This window comes from Camelus dromedarius, chromosome 3 (assembly GCF_036321535.1).
Source record: "Camelus dromedarius isolate mCamDro1 chromosome 3, mCamDro1.pat, whole genome shotgun sequence".
Classification (NCBI taxonomy): domain Eukaryota; kingdom Metazoa; phylum Chordata; class Mammalia; order Artiodactyla; family Camelidae; genus Camelus; species Camelus dromedarius.
In genome coordinates, this window is record NC_087438.1 from 75,288,472 (window position 1) to 75,315,171 (window position 26,700).

At 36.0% G+C, this 26,700-nt stretch overlaps 1 protein-coding gene across 1 annotated transcript in view; it reads left to right on the forward strand.

Annotated features, from left to right (window-relative positions):
* MAN2A1 (mannosidase alpha class 2A member 1) overlaps positions 1–26,700 on the forward strand; it is a 152,532-nt gene that overhangs the window by 104,227 nt on the left and 21,605 nt on the right. Inside the window, exons 13-18 of the mRNA XM_010987526.3 lie at positions 2,618–2,783; positions 4,107–4,325; positions 5,044–5,166; positions 8,054–8,168; positions 21,681–21,814; positions 24,615–24,756. Coding sequence (XP_010985828.1) covers positions 2,618–2,783; positions 4,107–4,325; positions 5,044–5,166; positions 8,054–8,168; positions 21,681–21,814; positions 24,615–24,756 — 899 coding nt within the window. The remainder of the gene's footprint in view (positions 1–2,617; positions 2,784–4,106; positions 4,326–5,043; positions 5,167–8,053; positions 8,169–21,680; positions 21,815–24,614; positions 24,757–26,700) is intronic.

A 26,700-nucleotide genomic window follows, 5' to 3' on the forward strand; every position in this document is an offset into this window, starting at 1 on the left:
CCCAGTTGTCAAAGAGGTCCTTATAAGACTGAGCTCTAAGCCTGTATGGCACTTTTAGCTGGGTGGGTCTCAGCAATGTGCCTTACCTCCCTGAACCTCAGTTTCCTCATCTGTCCAGTGGGAAGGATGCAAGGCCGTGCCCCGTAGGTTGCCCGTACAGGCATGAGGACTGGGCCCGGCACACTGGAAGCAGTCTGTAAGTGCATGCTATATTTTATTATCAGAGCCTTTGTGACCAGCTCTGTATTGTGGAGCATCCACAGAACTTACAGTGGGAATTCTGGACTCTGGGCTTAGGTCTGCCTCAGGGCTTCTGGAGAATTGTGAGACGTCTTGAGACTCCATCTTCTAGAGTTCTTCACATCCTAGCTCTAAGCCGCTGTGCACATGGGGTTCAATAGTAAGTCACTCATTTCTGGGATGCCGGTTTGCACATCTTTGGTGCTGAGGTTGAATGATCCTCAACTGCTTTTCTTCCCCAGCAGTAGGAACATAGTAGAGTCTGGTCGGTAACAGTGAATCCAGGCAGTTGTGATTCTCCAGGCGTGTTTGTGGAGTCAGGCAAACGTCAGCTCTGGTAGGGGGCATTTGGAGGATGCCGGTAGTTTGACTGATTCCCTCAGGTGTGTCTGTTAAGCACACCTCTCAAGGGGGCAGTACTCTCACTGTCCTTGAGGATTACTCCTGTGGATTAAATGGGGTTTTGTCTGGCACTTTGAGGCTTCAGTGCCCTCTGTGAGTATGTTTTTGACTGCTTGCTTCAGCTGCTCTTCTCTTGTATACATGTGGAATCTCAATGAATCTATAAATGATGTAAATTAGATCTTGTGATGCTGATGTATTGTATAAGCCTAATAGGAATTAGAGACATTCTGATTGTCATATATTGTTACCTTCAGTATTCAGAATACTGTTTCAATCGTAAGTGCCCCTCCTGATAACTGCTTAGGAAGCTCAGAACTATTTTTTTTGCCCTACATTTGCATTGGTTTCCTATCTATCATCTGTCACCAAGTCACATCCAGCCTCCTAGCTCTCATTATGGCACTAAGCCCCTGCGACCTGGGGTTATGGGCAATTATCTCAATTCTCTATATACAAGGAACAGCCTTCAACTCATGAAGACAAAGCATTCATATGTTACCTGCCACATGTTTCATGAATTTTACAATATATCCTCCTTCTTTTCCTTTGTGTTTTCCTATTGACCTTCTTTTTAGTTTTGGTCTCTGTGTTAATTTCATTTCTTAACAAATCATTTGCAATGCAGTTGAAATATACAGGACACATGTAGGATGAAAGAGCACTGCTAGGCTTTCTGATGCACTAAATGAACAATGCTGGCTCGCTTCTACCATGTCTGATATAGCTACAATGGGTCAGAGGGAGAAGTGATTGTTAAATGACTATTCAGTTCTGTGTTCCTGAAGTTACAGAGTTTTACAGGAATGCAAAATATTTCAGATTATGAAAATATTCACTAATGAACCATTCAGTTAAATTATTAGTCAGATATCCTCTTTGAAATACCATTTATTTAATTTGAAGATAATATGATGTAAATTTATTATAAATTAAAATCATAAATCTAACATGGGCTGCATATTTCATGAAGTCTGTAACATAGTGATCAAGAATGTTTCTACTCACAGACAAAGCTATGAAGCAGTGAGGATCTGGCAGAGTTATGCTGAGAAAACCAAGAATATTAGGTGCTTCAACTGAAAATTATTTAAATATCAAAGAATTGAAAGAGGACTTTAGGAAAGATGATTAAGTCCACAAATATTTTTTAACAAATATAGTTATGTTTAAAACTATACTGTAAAAATTAAATATTATGCGTAGGATGTCATAATGTGCTAATATAAAATATTTTTAGAAAAATTTTGCCAAAAATCCCAGTTCATTCTAAGAATTGTATATAATTGCAAATATTGCCTAAGCTAATTTTGAGTCTTTATTTTTCTTTTCTAGCTAAGTTCCAGCCAATTATTTTAACCATTATTTATTATAAAATTTTAGCCCCTGTTTTGAGTTGATTCACTGCAAATGGCTTTTCTTCCTCAAACCAACTCTTTTGGGTGTTAAGGGTCCCTGTGTATAAAATATATGTGTGGATTATATATACATTCTGCATGTATAGCCATACATTTCACTGTGTTTTAGTGAGAATAAAGTGAATATCAGGATTTTAATTGAAATTAATTACAAGTAAAATGCAAACAGACAATTTATGTATTTTCTTATCTAGTGAAATTAGGCAGGGATCAGGATATTAGTTGTATAGGGCTGATTACTTTAGAAAGACTAATAAAGCCATATATACATAGGTCATTTTCTGAGACACAGAAATTGCTTTATTAGAGTTCTATTAATGTCTTCCATTTGTATAACATTTATTCTTAGAAAGTGAATCATTATTTCATTACCCTTTGTATTTTGTGGTATTTGTTGTGATGAGATCGCCTGTTCTCCAAAAGTTTTACCAGAATGTTCCCTATAATTCTTCTTCATCTGTTGGCCTCGTGACTATCAATGAGCTGAAATCTTACAAATAATGTGAAAAAAGTACAAATATTTTGAGACCCCGATAGTAAAGCAGCTGTTTTTGCAGGTATCTTGTGGTTTATAATCCTTCAGAACAAGACCGAGAAACGGTCGTCTCCGTCTGTGTGAGTTCCCACAAGGTACAAGTGTCCTCTGCCGCAGGAAAGCCCGTGGAAATTCAGATGAGTGCAGTGTGGGATACAGCAAGTACTGTTTCACAGACAGCCTATGAGGTATGTCTCCTCCATAGAACTTAAAGAGGCATCATGAAAAAATCACAGCCAGTATGCAGTTTATGTGTGTATATATATACTCCTGAGAGTGGTCAAGTTAGTGTGCACAAAGTGGTTAAAGCTGTAAATACCAGAGAGTTTAACTGGCCAGTTAAATGACACTAAAGAAAGAGAGATCCTATGTTTCCCAAAATATTATTATCTTTGTTAGTATGTGTATTGTATGTTATGCTTAGTACTCTATTGGTATGTATATCCTTTATATTTTAAGTGTGTATATTGCAACTCTTTCCTGAAGTAATCGTTCCTCATAAAATTTTGAATTTTTTTGTCTAACTCAATTTAGTGACAGTTGCACATATTGAAATGGAGATAAATACCATCCTTCTAAATAACTTTTGGATACTTTCAACTTTTTATTGCAAAAGTGACATTAATATGCCATGAAAGAAAGACTTCTTAAAATAAGTAAAATGTTTTTTTTCTGAGATATAATTATGGAAAATCTAGGTTCAAGTAATAGATATTTTGGGGGGAAATGTCTTTAAAATAAGCAGTATTAAACTGAATCCCCCCCCCCCCATATCACTGGAAAGATTGAACTTTTAGAGCTTAAAGTACAATTTAAATTGTACTTTTGAAGACACAGATATAAGCTAGGAACCCTAAAAGACAATTAAAAGCCATTACTGGCTGGTGTTATAAATTTATAATTCTTTAGGTGGAAAGGAAAATTAAGTTTTGGTCAGATTTTACAGGAAACATGCCATCTAGAAAAGAGCAGTAGCACCTGGAAGGCAGGCGTCCTGTCTCATGGCACATGTATCCTCCATGCCTCATCCAATGTCTGCTAGACCCCAGACTTTTGATGGCAGGTGTTGACTGAACTAATGTGGTTAATATTTACATTGTTACATTTGTCATTTTTATTTTTAATGTGCTGAAATATCATAGTATTATAAAAGGATTTCTAATAATTAGGAAAAATCATTGTTCACAGTAAGCCCTTACCTCCATGGAAAATTTTGCTCTCTGAGCATCCATTAACAATGCCATAGGACAATTGAGGATGGTCACATAATTTCATATATTGGGTGAAAACGTGAAAGCCTCTGATAGTCTTTCCAACTTGAAGTTATTAGTTTCCCTGGATAAACAGAGATGTGGATACTCTGCCCATAAGTTATCAAAACATATTTGTAGAATAATTTTATATTCTCTTTTTAAAATGTGGTAGTTGCTTATTTTTACTAGAGGTATAATTGGTTTCTTGTCGGTAGATTACATTTCTCTTTAATAAATTCCCTCCTCTGTCTTGCAAAGATCTCTTTTCTAGTACAGATGCCACCATTGGGACTGAAAGTGTATACAATTTTGGAATCAGCAAGTTCAAATCCACATTTAGCTGAGTATGTCCTATATAATGGTAATATAGAAAATAAAGGAATTTTCAACATGAATAATATGAAAAGTGCTGAAGAAGAAATAACTCTAGAGAACTCCTTTATTAAGCTGCGGTTTAGTCAATCTGGGCTTATGCAGGTATGTTCTGAGTAATTTTGAAATTTACAGAAGGCTCATCACTTTTATTATAATATATGCAGATTACATATGCAAAGTAGGAAAAGTAGACACAGATACTCTGGGAGAAAGGATAGATGAACTGTATGTACATTCTTGTGGTCCATAGTTACCACTTGTTCCTCACAAGTGTGGTCTGGGAGTAGTGCTGCTCCATGAGCTGTTTGTTAGAATCCACTAGGTAAGTCTGGAAGTTGTGGCTGTTCAGAAATGTTTATGGAAAACTTTGAAAGCAATTTGGCCAAGTAAATTTATGCCTATTCAATCTAATAATAAAAGTATGAGTGTATATTTGTATACCACTTTAAACTCAGTTTTTCTAGTAATTCACTTTCAGTGCACTTTATAAAAATATTAGTCCATACATACTGGAAATAAAAATAAATCTGTTCCTTTACTACAGAAAGTTTGAGAAGTACTGGTTGAGATCTCTTAATTTGTGGATCTCTTTCTTCCTTGGTGACGTGTGTTCTTTTTGTTCCTATTGTAACAATTTTAAATCCTAAGGTTAAGTATTAAATTTTGAGGGTTCATCCAAGAATTGTGAATATTAGAGGCTGAATGTTAGCATTTTTAAATCTATCACAAGGTATTTTTTTTAATCGAAATGCACATGGAACTAGATACAACTCATTAATATCTTAATAATGAGTTACCTTAATTTTTTTTTTAACCTAAGGAAATGGTAAATAAAGAAGATGGTAGAAGTCATGAAGTGAAAGTGCAGTTTTCATGGTACGGAACCACAAGTAAAAAGGACAAAAGTGGTGCCTACCTCTTCTTACCTGATGGGGAAGCCAAGGTAAGTGCTGATGAGCTGAGCAGTGAATAGCACTTATTGGAAGACTAATGAGGAGAAAAACAAATGCATATCATTATTTTGTCATCAGTTAGGAATAGATGAGTTGACTCCACTATTACATATCATTATTGACACAACAATTTTCTAGTTGAATGTTAGATAAATAATTTCTCAGAGTTGGAATTCTGCTAGGATGCTGCTGTGGACAGGTGTTCTCTATGGAAAGAAGCTAGATTTGGTTTAGGACTAGGGTGCTGTTGTGTTGTTATGCCCATATGTGGCATGGCATGTATACCGATGTGAAAGATCTAGCCATCTAGGAAAAAGAGATTGCCCACCAAGCCATTTTTCTCCTTAATTTTAGCACTTGAAAAAACAAACAAACAAAAAATGTTCCTACCCTTGACTGTAAAGATAGTATATGCAAACCTTTGCCCATTTAATGCAGAAAGTGAAAGAAAACAATAAAATTTGCCAACTATTCCACAAGCCCATGAAAATTCCTGCCAACATTTTGATGTATTTTTTATTGTCTTTTATTCTATGCATATCCTTTACCCCCCATTTTCAAGTTTTGTCTTCCTGCATGAACATGTTTTATTCTTCATTGTGACAATGCTCACAATCTGATATGTTCTTTGAAAACACAATTTTAATATACACTGTTCTATTTAAGTAGCTTTAGGTCTAAGATGAATATGGTCTGAGGGTCTAATGTGTAACACGGTAACTCTAGTTGATAATGCTGTATTATATAGCTGAAATTTCTAAGAGAGTACAATTTAAATGTTCTCAGACCAAAAAAAATTGTATATGTGTGTGTATGAGAAAAAAAAGAGTTTCTTATTGTTGCATACATACATTTTCTCCCAATACTCTACTACTATGACATTGTGTGATATGCTTTCTCCGTAGCATTCTTTTTGTGCATTGCTGAGAATAACTTTCTAGAAGAGTCATTTTATGTCATTGGATGAAGCCTGATAAGTTAAGGCTTTGACTCATGGGTACTACTTACCTTCTCTCTAGAAAGATGGCATACATATTCACTCCCTCCAGCATTTTTTGATTGTAGCTCTCTAATAATATACCATTTCAAGCCCTGAAAATTAGCCATATTAAATGCTTTACTTATAATTATAAGTAAAAAAAATTGTACTGTTTAAGATTTTTGTGATTATTAGCGAGGTTGAATTTTTTTATACCTTTATTTATCTTTCATATTCCTTCTGTGAATTTCCTATGTAAGTTCTGTGTCTATTTTTCTATTGATTTGACTTGTGGATCTGTAAGTATTCTTTATATATGGTAAAATTAATCTATTTTCCTATTTATTGCAAAATAGTCCTTCAGTGTGTCATTTCATTTGTTAATTATTTTTCTGTTACAGTAGTTTTTAATTTTTGCATAGTCAATTTTATATATTTTTTTTTTCTTTAGAGCTTCTTCCTTTGTTTTTACATTTAACCACAGGCTTGCTCCACTTTAAGTTAAATATTCTCCTGGGAACCTGTCTCCTGAACAAGTTACTTTTGTTCTACAATTTAGAAAAGTCTGCTAACTGAAATCAAATTTAGATTTTAAGGGATTGTGTAGACCATGCCCAGGATTCTAGTTTTTGTTGTTTCTGTTTTTTTAAATCAATGAGGAATTAAAGGTAAACTTCATCTCATAGTAGGCATTTCAGGATGGGCGGATCCTAAGTATAAACTCTTTAATATTCTTTTTAATTTAACAACTTCTGTCTTTAAACAGGCATTTTATTTTGATTGACTTCTCTTATATTTTAAAAAAAAAGTAGCTGTGCTATAGAATATTATACACAGACAAAAAGTAGTAATTACTAATTTGTTTTAAATTATTTTATCTCTAAATAGCTCTAATGTTAGAAGGATAAAGAGAATCATCATATGTTTGCAAAGAAGAAATAAAAGAACATCAGGGAAAGAGACAGCTTGGTGTATCAGAAAAAGGCAGGAGCCCAGACATCACTGTCCTGGGTTCATCCTCTTCCATTACTTTCTAGCTATACGGTAATTAGGTATAAGAACTTTGTTAACTATAAAGTATTATATTAATTTCAGAATATTTTTCTCTAGCCAAAGAGGTAAATTTGGAAGAAAATTGCACAGTTCTGAAAATCTCGTGCTGCATTGCAAGCCTAGCTTTTTATGCTATTGTTGAGCTTTCTAAGGTGTATAATACTTAAGAAAATAAAATTCTTCATAAATGCTTTAAATTTTATTTCTGTGTCATATAAGTTATGTATTATACTCCTATGTTTTCTTAAGTCTAGATTCTAAATAATGAAAACTAAACCAGTGGTTGCCATAGTTTTTTCGAGTTTGTAAATTTGCTTTATATTCAGCTAGGTCTTTCAAGTAAAAAGGCAGCATTTTTACAGAGTAGTAAACCTGACTGTAATTAAACTGTGTTTCTGAATGCTGCTTCCTGTTTGCTTAAATGACTCCCTGTGGTCATCCTAGCCACCCAACCCCTGAACATTAGAGGACCATGATTTTAAAAAATGTTTGCCTGGCAAAATGTCACTGCTGTAGAACAATTGCTCTTTCTAATAAATAACATATGGACAATATAGAAAGATTTTAATTAGAAATTTTTATAGCTGGCAGAAATGTTTGTAAATCACCTAAGCCAATCAGATCATAAACATTTTTTCTATTTTCAGCAGTTTTTGTCTAAAATGAAAAACTTACATTAAATTTTTATAGCATGTGCATATTCTGATACCTTGTAAGGTTTTGCTTTCACTTAAAATTACAAATGTCAGGTGATATATATTTGCCAGTTTGAAAACTGTAATAAACATTTCTTGGCAAAGTCAAAAGCCAAAGTATTTTTCTTAAAAATGTGATTTTCTCCTCAGCCTCATGTTTACACAACACCGCCCTTTGTCATAGTGCAACGTGGAAGGTTTTTTTCGGACGTGACTTCCTTTTTTGAACATGTTACCCATAGAATTCGACTGTACAACATACGTGGTAAGAAAATGGAAAAATGCAGTTGGGAAACGAATGTACACTGATTCTTAAATTCCTGGTTTTCCTTTGTTGGTTTTAATAAATCAGCAAGTGGGTTTTAGAGATGGCAAAATCATCTGTCTGAACTTGACATCTTACTTATCAGATGATTTAAAATGTAGTATTTACCCTTTGATAATCAAAAATGGTAAAATGTTTAACTCCTTACATACACATGTCCTTTTCTTCTATGTATCCTCTCTTTCCTGTCGCAGTGTTTATCTTAAGTCATGAGCTCATTTCTCAGATCTAAAAACAGTAGGGTGATCTTTTTATTTTATAAAATGAAAATTATATCAAATGTGGCTTTCAATTAGTAGATCACTGACAGCCTCTGACACACACACTCACACAGACGCACATGGTCTGCCTTAAGTATAGAATGTGTTGCTGTAGTGTGTACTACTAGAATTCAGCTTCAGAAGAAAATGTTCTATGCTTGTTCTGTGTTTTTACAACTCTTTAGCTTGTAGAGTATAAGATCAGGCAGTTGTTTATTGCATTTAGGACAGTATTAAAGCAACATTTTTATTAAGCAAGTGATAAGAAATAGGCCTTTGATCCCTTTAAAAACCAAACTGTGGCAGTAGCACTGGTCCTTTTATAGGATTGAGGTGGAGCTGTGGTTCCCAAACAGTCTCAGAATTGTACAGCTATGTTGGTTGATTTTGAGTTCACTGTCTTTAGAATACAGTACTTTTCCAACCACAATTTTAATCCTAGTATCCAGGCCGTTTACCATTGTATCAGCTCTCTTAGAAAAGGACCTCATAAAAATATCACTTTAAATTTTTCATTGCTGTTAGCTGACATGAAAAAATTAGAAAAGGAAAATATTCTTGCCTTGAATCTTTAGACAGGTAGACAGTACAGCATTCAAAACAAATATAGGGCAGGCAGTTTACCTTCCAGGTATTGTGGGGAAGCGAGGGATACCATGTTCAGAGGATTTCTTAGATAGCTGAAGTTCAGTTTCCAAACTTCAGTGTCTAAATTTGATTTTGCTTTTATTTAACATTTTTTAACTTCAAATTTCATCAGAGTTTGCCTTTTGTTAGAATTTCAGGTGTGGACAGACTTTCTCACACGACTTCTTAGGTAGTAACGTGGTGTATTTCTGGAACAGCCCATGATTCGTAGGTAAAAGAAGTAAATGGTCTCCTGGAAGGTGGGAAAATCATACTAGAGACTGATTTTGTGTCTTAATTGTGATTTCTGCAATTCTCTGCAATCACTTTGCTACCCTACAGTAAAGTCTGTAGTTACAAAGTAACCTTTTATTTAGTGTCCCAAAATCTTTTAAGTCAGAAGCAGTATTTTTGACCCCTTGTACTCTTGCCTAACCCATTGTTTAACATTTCTTAGAGCCGGAAAATTCCACCTTCAGCTATGGCCAAAGGTTTCATTTTATGGGTAGAAAACAGCATGATCACGCAGGAGATGTGCTTAACTACTTTTAAATTTGCTTAAAACTTTTTTTTTTAATGGAAAATTTCTTCCTTGAGTACAACATGGTGCTCTCTTTAGCACAGACCTGCGTTATTGAGCTTGGTTTACTACTGTTCTCTCATCAGTTATACTTAGGGCTAGGCTGTGTCTCAGAGTAAATGCTGAAGCAGCTCATTCAAAAATTCCAACTTCTCAAGTTTATTTGCTCAATTGCTTTTGCTTTTGTTTAATTGCATCTGTCCGTCAGTGCAGCTTCTGAGTCTTCTTGGGTTGTCCAGAGGATCTGGATCTCTTATCAGGGGTGGTTTCTGTCCATGAGAGTGCCCTCTTCTGCTTCTGTGGCTGTAGCTTAGCTTGCTGTCATGCTTCAGTGGCCAGTTTGGAAATTAATAGGCTCCGACTAGTCTCCTAAATGCTTGTCTTTTCTCCTCTCCCCATCTCCTTCTCTCCCCTACTGAGCAGTCAGAGATGCCCAGTGGCTGACTAATAGCCCCTTTAGGCGGAGCAGGGATCACAGTGAATTAACTGACCCCCCGGCCCTCCAAGGTGGCAGTATGAGCTCTGGTTAGTTAAGGAATAGAGGTTGTTCTGAGCAGGGCACTTAGATTATTAGCATAAAAAAATAATAAGAAGAAATAAATACGCAGACCTCAGATTGCCTCTGGATGTCTCAATGGATGGAATAAACTTGAGCTGAAGCCTTTTTTCCCTGATACTAGATTTTTGCAGCTTGAAAGCAAAAAGCTTCAGAAGTTTGTGGGGAATGACAGATAAATAAGTTAGATATAATGTGAAGTTAACTTCAAGTGCTACTCCAGATGAGTTTTACTGTACTTACTTGGATTAAGCCTGAAACCAGCATAAGTAGCTATTCAAAGTGACCTATCAGTCTTTCTTTTTGCTCTCTCAAGCCCCAAGCATTTTTCTCCCAGCATTTCTTTGTTGTTGTTGTTCAGCATGACTATAGTTGGTGGAATATGGTGATATTAAATCACCTGAAAGGCTTCCTTCCAAACTATATACCCTCTCATGTTTATATTTGAGTCCCTCTCGACAGGTCTCCCTTCTGGGAAAAAAAAAAAAAAGCCAAATTATGGAGATAGAGCCTTTTCTTAGTAGCCTTTCTAATCCATTTCCATCTGTCCTTTTCTTTCATACACCACTGCATGGGGGCACAGGTTGGCTGGAGCCTGCTTTAGTGGGTTTTAATTAAATCACTAATCCGGACCCATGACAGAGATGTGAAATCTTCAGGGTGTTAGACTCTCTAGGCATTCAAACTACCTGAAAAGGGTTTTAAAGCATCTGTAGTAAGAAGTATTTGACAGCTCTTTTAAACTTTGGCCTCATGTAAACCAGACTTCTGAGTGATTGATCAAAATTCGCAGACAGACTGGCTTTTCATCTTAGGTGCTACAGAAACTTCAGCCAACTTCCATGCTGTTGTAGACTGACTTTGATTTAAAATTTCTTCAGGTAACAAAAATACCTATTCTCGAATTTAACTTAATAGACTATTTTCAGACATAGGCGAATTTGGCCCCTTTAAACTCAACAGATGCGGTAAATATTTAGATGAGTATTAATGACTAGAGCCTGTTATTAGAACCAAATTCATGATCCAGAAACAAATTGGGGTTGGCGGAGGGAGGCTATTAATAGTTTATGAGTACATACTGTAGTAGTATTAGTTTACTAAACCAGTTAATCGTACAAAAGATTTTACTGTCTTTCAGCAACAAGGGTAAAAGAAACAGAAAATGAATTAAAATTATGCATTGCCTTTACTGTCTATTTGTATTAAACCTTTCAAATTCAGTTTACTTGAAACATTCGTTTAAAAACCTGAATTAAGGCAGACCTGGCAAAATATCCATAAATTCCTCAATCTCTTTTTTAGTTACTCTTTGATTCTTTTCTCCCCAAAGTAACTTTTGCCCAAATTAAGCTTTAGCAAAAAACAAAATCAAGAACAAAAATCAGCTAGCACCCCCCAAAGTACATAAACTGTGTGGTCATTACTGATTTTGAAACAGAGTTGGGAGGTCTGGTTTCAACCTGGCTTCTGGTTTTGTTCTTGGTTTCATATTTAACTTTAGTTTCTCTATTTTTGTTTGCTACAGATTCTGAGAATAATAGGTGCAGTTTTAAGTCTCTTTCTTAGCATCATTGAAACTATTAAAAACACTGTTTTTATTTTCGTTATTATTCAGACATTACATTTAAAGATTTCTCGAAATATTAAATTAGAGGAAATCTTGTGCCCACTAGCTTTAAAAGCTCCAGAAGATCAGAGCACTTTCAGAGATTTCTAATGAAACATCATGCTTTGCCTTATATCCGGTTAAATAAGAAATCCATTTTATAGTAACCATAATTTAATGAAATGCCCTTTTATAACTATTTTATGATTTATAAAAGATTATTTAGTTTGTAGAAAATAACATTCTTCCAGAGGAAAAAGTGGGAACAGTGGGGATTACATTTTCTTGTAGTGTAATCATCTTTCATTAAATTGAAGCTTTAAGTGTTACCAAATATGCTACTTTAGCTTTTATCAATTAAGCTTGGATTAGAATATAGACTATGATACAGGCAGAAGCCCCAGTACCCCCTTGTGTTACAGTAATTGGATATTATACCATCACAAAAAAATATGTATCTTGCAGTGATGTTAGGATCAGTAAGTGACATTTACTAGCTGTATGCAGCTTCATTTGTCTTCAGAGTTGTAATTATTAGACTTTGGTGCCCTAGTTTTCTGACATCGGCCACTACTTTGAAGCATTAGGTTGCTATGGGTTACCAATGTGTCATGCACATTCTCACTGGGACAAAGTTCACATTCCAGATCTGTTATAATATATACCTTCAAGGGTTTCTTTTTGCCCCTCGGGACTATGTTCTCCTAAGCATAGTCCCTGCTTAGGAGAACATAGTGAGTGAGTAAATGTGTCTGTGTAAACCATATTTCAGTCCTTAGAAGAAATATCTTAAATGCAATACTTCGGCCTGTTTTCCACCATCATGTTATGAATGCACTGTATATAATGGATCTTGCTGAAAGAAAGTATATAGTAGCCTGGGGGTAAAATGTAATGAACTGCTATCAAAAAATATGAAAGAAAGGACTTGCCTTTGGCTAAAATGACTGTCTTACATGTCTTGCATGGGCATGTTTGGCAATCAAAGAGAGGTTGCTTAGTTTTTTTTGTTTTTTTTTTTTTCTGCTTTGAGTATATAACCCAAATGGATTCATAATATTGCCCTTGAGTTTCAGAGTCAAAATGAACTTTATCCAGTTAAACATAATCTGAATTAGAGGTCTGATCCTTAGTTTCACTTCTGTGCAAACTAGGGTGACCTTGAGTTTGTTCTTAACCTCTTAGGAGCTCAGCTTCTTAAACTGCAGACAGACTAGATGGTCAACTAGGTATTACCATCAAAGAGTCTCCACAAAACTTAGTATCACATCAAGTCTCTTTGGTGCTTGACTCCTTGTTTCTAAATTTTACCTTCTAAGGATGCTTGAATCTGGGGCCCCCATCCCTGGAGTCTTTCAACTTGTAAACAAGGTCTCAGAGCTTCACTGAAGTTGTTTTTATTTCCATAATAAAAAGATTCATGAGGATATTAAAATGGTTTGCAATCAATGTCTCATTTTCCTCAGGACTACATTCCATATTTAGTTTGATTTAAGAGTAAAAAGAGTTAAGTAAGTTATTGCTAGGCAAACTTAGGTAATTAAAACATTTTTGGAATAACATAATACGCAATTGACTACTGAGGATTTTTTTTTGCCTGTTAATTGGAACTTTTAAAAAATGAAATAAGTAGCTATGTGTCGAACCTGATTATCCCCTACAGGCATGAAAGAGAAGGTTATTTTAAGGGACTATAAGTACATTCTGGTTATACAAATTCAGAACTCAGAGGTTATCTTGGGCAGCAGCTGCTTGCATTGAAGGCATAGCTTCTTCGCAGGAAACATCATCATCCTTGACAAATGTGTATTGTACCAAACTCAGATGAAGAGCACAGGGATGGGAAACACAAGGGAAGTGCAGTGGTTAAGAGCTCAGACACTGGAGTCAGCCCACGCGCTTTTCATTCCCAGCTCCTATCCCAGTTCTGCTGCTTTCCCGGTGTTTGCCCTGGTGCAGGTTGTTACCTGTCTGGCCTTGGTTTCATCATCCTGAAGATGGTGACAATAATAGAGTCTTCCTTATAGGAGTGTTGGAAGATTAACTTAGTTAATATACATAAAGTCTGGCAGATACTAAGTGTTGTGTCTCCTTAAGAAGATGTGCAGGCCAGATGAATTAGAGGGTAAGTGTTACAAGAGAGTGGTCATTCAGGGTTGGGGGAGTTGGGGAATGTTTGATGAAGGAAGTGAGCTTTTGAGAATCTAGGTCTTGAATGGCAGAAAGGAGGAAAAGAATATCAGAAAGTGTGAAGTGGGGTTGGTTAGATCAAATTCCCTTGTTCCCATAAGAATTTGAAGAACCCTGTGTCCATTAGACATTTGTAAGTTGACACCTAGTTTTCCGTTATACATTTAAATATTTGCAAAGGTTGTTGTTTTTGGTATTTTGTAAACATTGACATTTTAAAATAAGTATATCCAGTAGGTAACAGTTTGATGCTAAATTACGCTTTTTTTTAAAAGCCTGAACAAACTCTTCTTTAACAATCAAATTTCCTATCGTTTTCTCCTTGAACTCATATTTTGATTCTACTTTCCCCACTAAATTTTACTTTAATGTAATATTTTATGCCTGAGAGTCTTATTATTGGTCAACTTCTCATTACTTTTATGAAAGAAAAAAATACATATATATTTTATAAATAGATACATAATGTATAAATAATATATAATACATATATAAATTAACATTTTTAAGTTCTATTATCCTGAAACTCAGAGTATTAAAATTCTTCTGGATTGATTTATAAAAGTTATGATTAATAGTATATAACTGATCAAAACATAAGATTGAGCTACATATATTATCATTTTGACCATTTATTTTATAAACTTTAATAGAAACATTTTTCTTAATGAGATGAATTGTACCCTATGTATTCCTACATGTTTGTGTATCCATTGGTGAATGTTACGTATTGCTAGAATGGGATAGGATTCAGCATTAATTTTATTCTTATAAATGTAAGGCAAAGGAATGTTGCTAACATAAATAAGTAGATAGGAATAGAAAGAGTTTAATTGTGGGAATGTCATTTAATTCTTTGAACTCCTTCTGAGTTACATTCCATAAGTCAGAGTGATCTATTGCCAAACATTAATAAATTATTTTTAATGATCGACTGCCTGACAACTTGATTTGGTACACCTTCTGTTTTGTTGCAAGCCAACAATTGGAAACCATGTATTTTGCAAAAATATTTGTTCCCCAGACATTAAAATTCAATCAGACACCAGACTGCTTTTGTTCAGCCCCACTGGAGTTAGGGTGGGTGAGAGACGTGCCGCTGCTCTGTTTTTCTTTTTAGTGTGTGGTAAGTTGGGAGAAGGAGTAGTGAAAGTGTGGTTTAAAAAAAAAGGAAGAACTACATGGCTGCTTGGCAGGCCTGTTTCAGGCAAATCAGCTTGAGGAATAAGATTATGTGGAAACTGAACTTCCTTTCTAAAGGCGCCTTGGAAAAGCATATTTGGGAGAGCAGGAAGTAGGCAACTTCAGAGTGACTGTCGGTGTGGAGGGTATGCAGACGGACCATCATGATTTTTCCAGCGTTCTTCTCTCCCTGTCCTAGACCAGCCTGAGCCAGGACTGTGGGCCATGAGCTGTTTATTCACCTCCCAGGGCAGGGCTTTAGTTAGACCATGATGTCTGTCGTGGCTTTAAAAGAATGTTGCTGATGTAGGTGTTACGTTCCTCCAAAACAGAGTTTCAAAAAAACTGATTATTTTTTAAAATCAGGTGTTTATTAGGAAAAAAAAAGACAGCTTTCCAGCTTTGTTGTGTATTTTTCAGTTATTAGGCCTTTTTCAAGTATACCATACTTACTTGGTATAATCTTTAACCAAAATTTACAATCTGTGTGATCAAAATTCTGTACCTCTCCAAGTCAAATTTCAGTTAAACTTTTGTTTAAGGGCTTAAACCCCGACCTTTCCTATTATGCATTTACTTTTGTGTCACTGTGAGAATTATTGACATGAGAGCCATAAAATATGTAGACTAGTGCCTAGCTCATAATAAGTTGATCAGTAAGTAGTGGAAGTTATTTATCTAGTGCTTTATAAGCAAAACTCAGTGGTGCATCATCATTTTCTTAAATTTGAGGCTTGGAGTGAAATTTGCTAAACTTTGAATCCTAAATGAGTATTCATGAAGGCAGATGTTAAAATTTTCACTTGTGGAAAAATAATCAATGTGAACATTTACAGACCTGGAAGTCAGCAAGTACCTCAGAGAATAAATTAGATCTTATAGTGGATGATAAGTTGAATTAATCAACATGGAGAAAAAGGGCACCCAGTTGTGGGAATTCCTACCATCTCTATTCTTAGTACTTTCAAATAAGAGTATAGATTTTTTAAAAAATATAGTCATGATACTGTTTGCTTCTTAGAAACATTATCTGAATGTTGGCCTACTAAATTTATCATTATTGTGAAAATTGTCATTTGAGTGTGTGTCATACTAAGCAGTGTGTGTTAATTAATAGCCATAAGTGTCAACTCCCAGTTAAGTCAGGTAAGTTTATAAAAACAATGTCACATAGTAAATACACAGTGGGAGCAGTATTTTTATATTTTTGATAATTTAGACACAAAACATAATACTCTTCAAAATTGAAGGGGAGATGTTCAAAATTAGAAGCCCTGTTTTTTCATGACAGCTATTACTGTCCTACTTCTGTTATAATGTGAGGGCTCAGTCACCTCCCCGACCCCCACCCCCCATTCAGACACAGATTTGAGGAGAAGGGGTGAGGACAACAGATAGATAGCAAACTTCCGTTTTTGCCCAAGAGGCCACATTTTAAGGACAGTTACTGAAGACCTTGCTTTGAATCCTAAGTGAGTTTTTTGAGGATTTATTTTATATGATTCCCTCTCCGTGTCAAATTTCAGTTAAACTTTTGTTTGAGGGCTTGAACCCCCATCACTTTTTACTTTCCTGGGTGGGTGTGGGCCAGCTGCTGTTTTTCCATCTTGATCTGATGGCTTGTCCTAATCGCATGTTGAGTGCCACTAATGAGATGTTGGATTCTTGCTGGAGTATGAGTGAGGCTCTCTTTGGCTTTTTCTTCCAAGCTGCCGCCTCTCACCCCTGTAACATTTCAGTGTGGTAGGAGTGGTGTCTGATTTATCAGGTATGGTCCTTGGAAAACTATACTTTGCATTTCAAAATGGCTAGAATAAGTTGATCCAGACAGGTAGACAGGGTTGAATTAGCTGTTCCGGAGAGATTTTGTAATGATCTGAAGTGAAGAGGGTAGATGTGCAGAGGAAATATGTTTGGGATTCTCCAAGGGTCATCATTTGCTGCTCAGAGCCATGACCTCAGGCTTTCTGTCTGTCTGACTTAGTCATTACACCATCCTGGATGTTTCCTCTACCTCTTGTTTCAGGCACAGGGCATGTGAAGAGGGCACCCTCCAGTTTTTCTCTCCACACTCAAAGGAGAATGTAGTTCTTGGTTTCCTTAAGACCAGTGCTGAGCAACAGAGTCAAGAGGATGATGTCTTCTGACCCTGGCCTCTTTCCTACTTGGTTTCATTTTTTCCCAACCTTCTTAGAAAATATTCTTTTTTTAAAAAAATGATGAAAATTATTTTTATGTGTAAAATGTAGATTATTTATATGTATATGTGTGTGTCTATGTATATATAGACATACATACACTCTTTTGACAAAAATTTCATACATTATAGATATAATGTAAAACCCCTCTGGAATCTGTGCCTGGCCTCCAGCCACTACTCAAGAGAGTAATACAGGTATCTGTGCTCTGTCTTGCGCTCTCTCCCCCTCTCACTCTTACACACACACACACACACACACACACACACACACACATTCCTATAGAAATGTATGGTATTACGTTTATGTGTATTTTCAGCATGACGTTTATCATACTATACAAATGTTCCGTTTGCTTTTTTCATCAGACATTTCCTGCCAGGACAGAGAGCTACCTCATTCTTTTCATCTGCTGCACAGTTTTGTATAACTTGGGTGTACCTGATTTTATTATTCATTTGCCTGTTGGTGGACATCTAGTGTGTTTTCCCATTTTTTTTTTTTTTTACTTTTGGCACCAGTGTGCTGTAAACATGCTTGTGCTCACGTTTACATGAGCTAAGTAAGATAATTAGGGTATATGTCTTTAATATTTAATATATTTTACTTTATTAGCTTCTAAAGTGACTTTGTCATTTTAAAAGAGATTTTTGGATTATTTTAAAGAAGTTGTGGGTTCTGGCAAGCCTTGTCCCTTAATTTTATTTCACTCAAGTAAGTAGTTCTTGGAACATATCAGATGCGAGATTAGTGCCCTCTCTTCTTGTTTAAAAATTATCTGGAGGTCTCCTGTCTACTTAGAGTTACTACAAAGCTTTTCCTAATCCTTGTTCCCAAAGTAATTTCAGTTTTTTCCTGTAGTTGGTCTGCTTGAGACATGACGGTGGAGAGGTTTAGTCCTGGTTCTGCCAGGTCTTGTGATCCGGGGCAGATAATTTATAATTTCCTCCTAGGCTCAGGGTCAGGACTGAATGAGTCATGTAAAACCTAGAATAAACATATGGTATGTGGTAAGCACTTGGTGATTGATGACTATTACCATCCCCCTATACAGCCGCCACCCTTCACCCAGCAAACACTAAGTGTATACCTACTGTGTGCCAGGAGCAGAAAGATAAATAAGGCACGGTCCCTATCCTTGAGGAGCTGACATTCTAACATGCGTGTGTCTGCTCAAAATAAAAGCAAACCCTCATCTTTCCTTCTCTTTGAACCTTATCTATAGCCCCATCTGCTTTCCTCCCATGCCAGCTAACTTCTGCACGATGAGGGACAGCCTCTCACATCTTCATGAATTCTGTTAACAGTGATTCAGCACCTACCATGTCCCAGAACGTTAAAAACTGAAGTGCGAAGGTGGTGTATAAGACTGCGTCTGTGAGAAGCTCAGGCGCCAGTGAGGAAAAACTGAAGAGCTCCAGGGTTCTGAAAGGCTCTTTTGGCACATCTGTTACAGCTTTTCACTTGAGAACTGGCTCAGTTTTACCTTGCATTGCCTGTGTCAATAAGCATAAACAGTCTCCATCCTCTCTGCTCCATGGGCAGACACAGTGTGTGAGGTGCTAGTAAGGGCGCACTTATTTCTCTTTGTTGAAACCTGGGGATGGCAACTCCCCTTCCTCTATGAACTACTCTTTGTAAAGTGGAGCTATTTTCTTTTCCACGACTGAAGAAAAACTAGAGGAGCTTAGAGAGCCCTGGCCATCTATGCTCAGGTAGAACTGTTTTAGAAGAAGTACCTTTGGCTACCACATGTGCAAATATCCAGCAGACCACTGGGACCACCGGGCTTGTGCCCCCTTTTCCCAGGGAGTCCTCCCCACAGTCCCGTGAGCTTGTTCAGAAATGGAACACCTTAGGAATTCTTGACCAGAATAGGAAAAGTTAGCAGTCTTCTTTCTCCCTCATGAATGTTCTTCTTTTAAAAATAATAAATTTTCTTTGAGGATTCAGGGCTACCTCCTTGCTTTTATTACCACTATAGGTTTTATTTGGTTTGTTCAGAATAAGCATATTAGGTTTGATCTTAGTTTAAAAGTCTGTCCTGGCACAGAATTTAAATTAATGTCTAGCTGAATTGTGAATGGACTTAGGGGCTCCTTTTAAAGGAACTTTAAGCATTTGTTGCCCCAGCAGGGTCTGAGCATAATACTGAGCTTGAGAAAGAGATTTTCTCAATGGAAATAATTTTCATTGCTAGAGGTAATGTGAAATTATTAATTCTTTTCTTGAAGCATGTATTTGTAAATGTTTTCCAGAGATATATGACTTGAAATTAATAACAGTCACCTTTGTGAAGACTTTATTTTTTTTTCATATATTCTGTTGACCCCTGAGAGAATATTCAATCTGAAGAGGAGAAAACAGAAAACAGTACTAAATACCCTACAAAGGCTTCCAGTAAATTAGGGTTACTTGCCATCTGCTGTTCTCCCTAATGCTGCCCTAGGACTGGCATCTCTGGTGCTACATTTTGTGTTTTGGGCATCTTTGGTGCATGTGTAGAAGCTTGTCTTTTAAAATTCCACATACAATTTATTTGGTTTTAGAAAAATATCCTAGTTAATGTAAGTATACTGGAAGGAAAGTTTGCCTTTAAATAATAATAATATATTTCCTAGTTCAAAGAAGGTATCATTGTCCTTCACCTGTATGTGTGCTTGCCTTTTTTTTTTTTTTTAACTTCCTAGGAAAGATACTTGGATCAGCTTTCTAGGCAGGTTCTAATGATAATTCTCAGAAGGAAATATACATGCATGTTTAACTAACAGAGGCTAGTGGTTCAGAGTATGGCCATAAAGCAGGGAAAAAAATGGCCCTTCCTTCCCCCAGCTGTGGAGATCATACTCATCACAGTAAGAAACTCAAGTTGGCTCTGATTGAGGTTGTTGAGTTGGAAGAGCAGCATCTGCCAGAGAAGAACTTCTTTGAGCATTCTGAGGATTCTGGTGATGGCAGCTTCAGCCCGTTTGGTATTGTCACCATGTCATTATTTATGTTGTACAGTTTCTGTGTACATTTTACATAAACCTATAGTACCTAGACCAGCTGCGTTTACATTTTTTCCACAAATCCCACAGATTCGAACTTCCTTTCTATTTGCTGTCACCTTCTGTAAGCTCTGGGGATTCTTCTTGGCTCCTGGGAAAAGTCTTGCTCACCCTCTTTCTCCCCATCCCATTCTTTTGTACACGGCCCTCTTTGTCTAAAGAGTGTGCTTCTTATGAGCAGGGCAACAGATTGCTGAGGAGGGGGAGAGCTGGGTAATGAGTAATAACTGTGGGGAAGTGTTCAGGGTTTTTGGAATCTTAAAAAACTTCAGCTGTATGAAATAGGAGAGGGTCAGGCTTTCTTCTCTGACCACTTTCCTTGTTGCTCTCTTCTTAGAAGATCCTACAGTATGTCTTATACTCACTTGATCTACATTAAGAGTGTTGGGTTTCTTCATAACTCATCTCTCCAGCTCTGAAATAGACCCAAAGTTTAACTGGGGACCTGAAGGTATAATTAGAGTAGCATGACATAGAAATTAGTAAATACTTTATCCAAAAAATAAGCATACATCTGGGACTTTTTCAAGCTGTCCTCTGCTTTATATAGCAAAGGGCAAAATGAATCACTCCATAACAAGGGGTCCTAAGAGATACCAAAGTCAATTAAAATTGATTTAACTTCTGGGGAGCTCTCTAGATTATACTCCACAAATACTAATATGGTAGTGTCAGTTTCAGCCATGAATCATCTCATTGGATCTCCTGTCTGTTTTCCTAGAGCTGGATCATGGGCAATAATCCACTGTCTCTTGAACCAACCGAGTGTAAATTTCACTGCTCCCAATTTCCAGTGTGTGAGAAGAGACTGGTGAAGAAGTAGGCTGGAATGGCTCTGTTGGGGAATGGCAGTACAGATCAGAAGTGGACTGGCCTGCAGTGGGGCTGACCTTTTCTCATTTAATGTCCTCTTTCTCCTCTCACTGGAGAATCATTTGCTTGTTATATTTCATCTATGTTTATCTCATTCCAACCTTTTCATCTTTCTGTTGAGTTATGTGTGCCCCTGAATAAATGTTATCCACTGTCTGGTAGAAAAAAAAAAAGATGAATTTTGACATCATTTGTCATGGAGAGATGGTAAAGATGGGAAGTAGGAAACAGGAAAATATATGTAACTTTGGAAGGAGTTCTGTATACTATATTTAAGAAAAGTGGGGCAATTAACTTTTATTAATGTATATATTCTTTTAAATTTAGGAATAGAAGGACAGTCTGTGGAAGTTTCCAATATCGTGGACATCCGAAAAGAACATAACCGTGAAATTGCAATGAGAATTTTTTCTAGCATAAACAGCCAAAATAGATTTTATACTGACCTAAATGGATATCAGGTAATTTTCTTTTAAGATGTTTGAGTAATAGTTACAGTATGTAATTTTTCTTTATGGATCCTTTGAAAAAAATATTCAAATTATTTCTAAAATTGAATTTTAACAGACACTTTTAGATTTTGTATTCAACCAGATTTCCAAGGTTAGAACAAATATTTGAGATACAGTATTTTGTAGAACATCTATTTGTAAGGATTTATTTTTTTCAAAGGCAGATTTGGTGACGAATTATGCATGTTAAATATCTTGATGCCAAAATGTATATGAGTTTATCTAGTAAAAAGGAATGATTAATTAGGGATTGATGGAGTATATCTTTCTTCCCAAGGAATTAGTCTTTGCATATTTAGTTTATTCCATATATGTATTTAAATGTATGATCTAATAATGGGGTCTTTTAAATTTCAGGAAAACTTCCCTGTCCTGATGTATGTGTGTACGTTTATAAACACACACATATGTGTACATAGACATAGATATACAAATGAAAACATTTATCTGTTTAGAAATGTGAGGAGATATGTATTTAATCAAAATTTTCATGAAATAGTAGTGAGAAAATTGATCCATAAAAATTTTTCAGATTGTTATTTCTTTAGTTTACTGGAGCTCTTTTGATTGTTACCTAAACCTCTGTATTCAGAGTGTATGTATGTAACAACATGTCTCTGAAATAATACTATTAAAAACATGAGCATGTTTTTGAGACACTAGCATTTTAGAAATTTCTGGCTATGAATAGAAACAACTTCACAAATGCTGTTACTTTGATTTTCAACTGGGATAAGTGGAAAGGATTGTGATAATTTTCTCTTCTACAATTTCCTGCAAAAGTTAAATTTAAATCTTTCCAAAGCATAAAAATTGCAGCATACATTTTGAATTAACATGTTAATTCTACTACAGCTGTTTGGTTTTCAAATGAAGCCCTGGCTTTATGGTGATTCATTTTCCTTGTGTACCAAAGAAAGGCTTTTCTTAAAATCTTACAGAAGCGATTATTTGTATGTGTGGGTGTATACATGAATGAAAAAAAAAAACTTAGTAAAAATGAATAAAAATGTAAATTGTCTTTTCAAGGATCGAGCATTTGAATAAATAGGAAAGTATTATTTTTAAGTCTATAACCTAATTATTTCTTCTTTTTAAAAATAGGCCATTTTTTAAGCTTTGGCAAGAATTTAGTTACTTGGGCTAAAATAGAAATCTAGACTCACAGGTGGGGAGTAAGGGTAACAGCTGCACAGTTGTGACGGTTTTAAATGTCCTTTTTTAAAGTATATGACTTAGGTGGAGTAGGAAGATCAGGACTGGAAAGGAGAAATGGAAATTTCGTTCTTTCAGGCCAGCTTTTCCTTCTTAATTTCTCCTGCTGCTTCTATTTTTTTTTTTTTTTAACATTTTACAGGGTTTTTTTCCCCCCATCAGTTTTATTAATTTCCTAGGGCTGTGATAAAAATTACCACAATCCGGGTGGCTTAAAACAACAGAAATATATCCTCTCACACAAGGAGTCCAAAATCGAGCTGTGGGCAGGGCCCCCCTCCCTCCACTGGCTCCAGGGAAGTGTAACCTTGTCTTTCTTCTAGCTTCCTGAGGTTGCAGGAATCCTCGGTGCTCCTTGCCTTGGAGACCCATCACTCCAGTCTCTGCCTCTGCTGTCACATGGTCCTCTCCTTGTGCCTCTGAATGTGTCTCTCTGTGTCCAAATTTCCCATTTCTTATAAGGACACCAGTCGTTAGTTTAGAGCCTACCTAATCCAGCATAACTTGATGATATCTGCAGAGACCATGGTTCAAAATAAAATCACGTTCACAGGTTCTGGGTGAACATGAATTCGGAGGGGTACGCTATTCAGAACCAGTAAGTTGAAGGACATCATGCAGAGTTGTTGTGAAGATTAAAGATCTTATTTGTGAAATACCCAACACTGTGCCTGGCTTTAATGGGAGTTCAGTACAAGTTAACTATTATGTTTAGTTTGCACTCCTCCTTTTCTGAGTTTCATGTCAAACTTCCATGAGTTTAAAAACTCACTGAGTTTTAAAAGAAGAGATGGCATTTTTATGTGATATGAGTAAGATTTCTGATAACTGAGTCTCTGTTTATTGTCTCCTCCTGAGGTTTGAGTCTCCTTGACCCAGACTAGCCTAGTGCAGTCTCTCAAGAGATAAAGTTAGAGTTGTGTCTCATACACTCAGATACTAGTCCAAGAAAAATTGGAATTTGGAACTACCTGCATCAAAACTAAGCAAGACTAAGCACTGAATAGTTTTTAAAATATAAATATGCATTCAGTTATTATAATGTAATATGTTAGAGGATTTAACGAGGAGACCTGTGGTATTTATTAAAACTGATTCAAGAATTATAAGAGATATTTCTTGAAAGGGGATAGAGATCTATTATTCTCAGCATTCATTACAAAAGCAGTATGTTAGGTTTAGATGAGAAATGAATACTTAATACCTTTATAATTTGTTTTATGCAAATATTGGAGGGCTAGAAGACTTCTGTTAAGCATTTTTATTCTGAATTTAAATGGGAATGCCTATTTCAAAAATCTGGACAAGTTCTACCTTTCTCACTTAAACATTGTTTTCTAAGATGCTCGTGATTTTTCTTCATATTGTTTTGAAGACTTTTAATTTTTAAGTTAGCTATTCCATTGAACAAGAAAAGTGCTGTACCTCCTTTCCTCTGGAAGAAAAACCATCTTTAGTCAATACTAATCTTTTAAGGTACATATGTAACTGTCACTCGATTTTTTTTCTTAAAGAGAATCGTTTTGTCTTACAGATTCAACCTAGAATGACAATGAGCAAATTGCCTCTTCAAGCCAACGTCTATCCCATGGCTACAATGGCGTATATCCAGGATGCCAAGCATCGCTTGACCCTGCTCTCTGCTCAGTCTTTAGGTGTTTCAAGTTTGAAAAGTGGTGTGTATGGTTTCAATTCTTTTTTGCTCTTTTAAATGTCAGTTCAAGTGTATAGTCTTTCTATTTGGTCATATGTATTATCATCTCCAATCACGAGCTTTCTTCTTTTGAGAACCAGACTATTAGTTAATTTTCAGCTTTGTGAGACCAACACAAAATAATAAATTTCTTCAATCTTCAGATGAAAAAAAGGAGACCTAAAACTCCTAAAATGAAACTGATTATTTTTAAGGTTTATATTTAAGTATAATTTACTTCTCCTGATAGGCCATTGTCCTCGGAAGTCTCTGTCATTGTTGTGATTGAATGGATATGAATATTCACATATTAAGATAATTTACAGTTTAGGTAACTCACCCAAGTTTGCAAAAGGGGAAAGTTACAGGTCAAACTTAGGTCCTTTTCTGCATCATGTCTTTCAAGGACACAGCCACCTGGAAGAAGAAAGGGAGTAGCGATGAAACAAATTCAGGGTAAAGAGGTGTCAGGTTAAGGATTCCAAAAGAGAGAGTGAAATGGAGAGAAAGAAAAAGTAGATAGTAGACACTGAATAATTTTTGTAAAACTTTCTATTGGGAGACTTTTGTCCTTTATGATACATATTTTTAATTATCATTTACATGTCAATTGCCCTCTCTCCTTACATACTTAGAGTTGCTGGGATGCATGTGTTAAGGAGCCAGGCAGTTAATAAAAGAGAGCAGATGCCTGGCATATTCTTTTTATATTAGGCACAGGCAGACAAACCCACTTTTTATATTGGACATATGCTTACATTCTGTACTGCCACACACAGAAAACCTTAGTACTTCTCATTTTTCTTGGTGGCCTTCATTAAACAAAGTCATGAGATCACACCATAAAGACATGAATGCAGTTATAAAAGTAATAATGGCCTCACATTGGGGATCCAGTAGGGAGTCCTGGGATTTGAGCAAATTGAAGAGCCGTGCAGGTGGGGGGCACTGTTTAGTGCCAGGTCTTTGTTGGGGCCCAGTGTTGCCAAATTTTTTTCACTTTTTGAAGAAAATCCCAGAAATCTGGAATTTTATGTGAAGTTGCCCATTCTATAAATGTGCCTTTTTTTAAAAAATCAGAAGATAAAACCCCTGTGTCAGATGTGACTTGTGAGCTATGCATTTTTAAACCCTGCCTTAAATTCTCAAAATGGGGCTCTAAATTGGGGACTAGACCTTAGGACTGAAGTCGTCACAAACCAAACAGTATAATCTGATTTCCCTGATAAAGACCCTGCTGTAGATGCCCAGATACCCTAGTGTTTGCTTAGCTGTCAACATAAACACAATTTGCGTACAGACCAAGAAATTACTCATGGCCACACAGTATATGGACTGACATTTGGAGGCAGAGAGAAGAGTTAGAAATGGCCAAGAGACTGATACATTAATTTAGGTATGAAATGATCAAACTCTAGATAGGCATGTGGACAGTTAGCCCCTGAGAAGCACATTCTAGACAGTTGTCCTGTAAAATATGGAGAAAATAACAAAGAAAATCCTAACCATCACTGGTAATTTTATCTACTGGGTATCTAAACTGAGGAGAAAGAAACTCAACAGAAGTAGTTTGACTGTAAGCGTAATAATTATTAAAATATTTTATATATTATCCTTTTATGCCAAATGATTGCTCAGTATAGCAGCAAACATGAATGAATGGATGGATAAATCTATAAACCTAAGGACATATAAATTTGGTGGGGTTTGTTGGAGGTGGGGTTGTATACTCTTAAACATGTAAATGTGTCTCAGGGAAATTTTTTTTCAGTTAGTTTTTTTTGTTTTGTATTTTGGTTTTGGTATTTTTTTAGTTTGTAATTTCATGACCTAGCCATTAGCTTACAAATTAAACTAGAGGAGTTGTAGAATTACTGCACAGCAAATAAAGGAACCATATGTGACAACTTTTTGAGCGAGAGGAGAA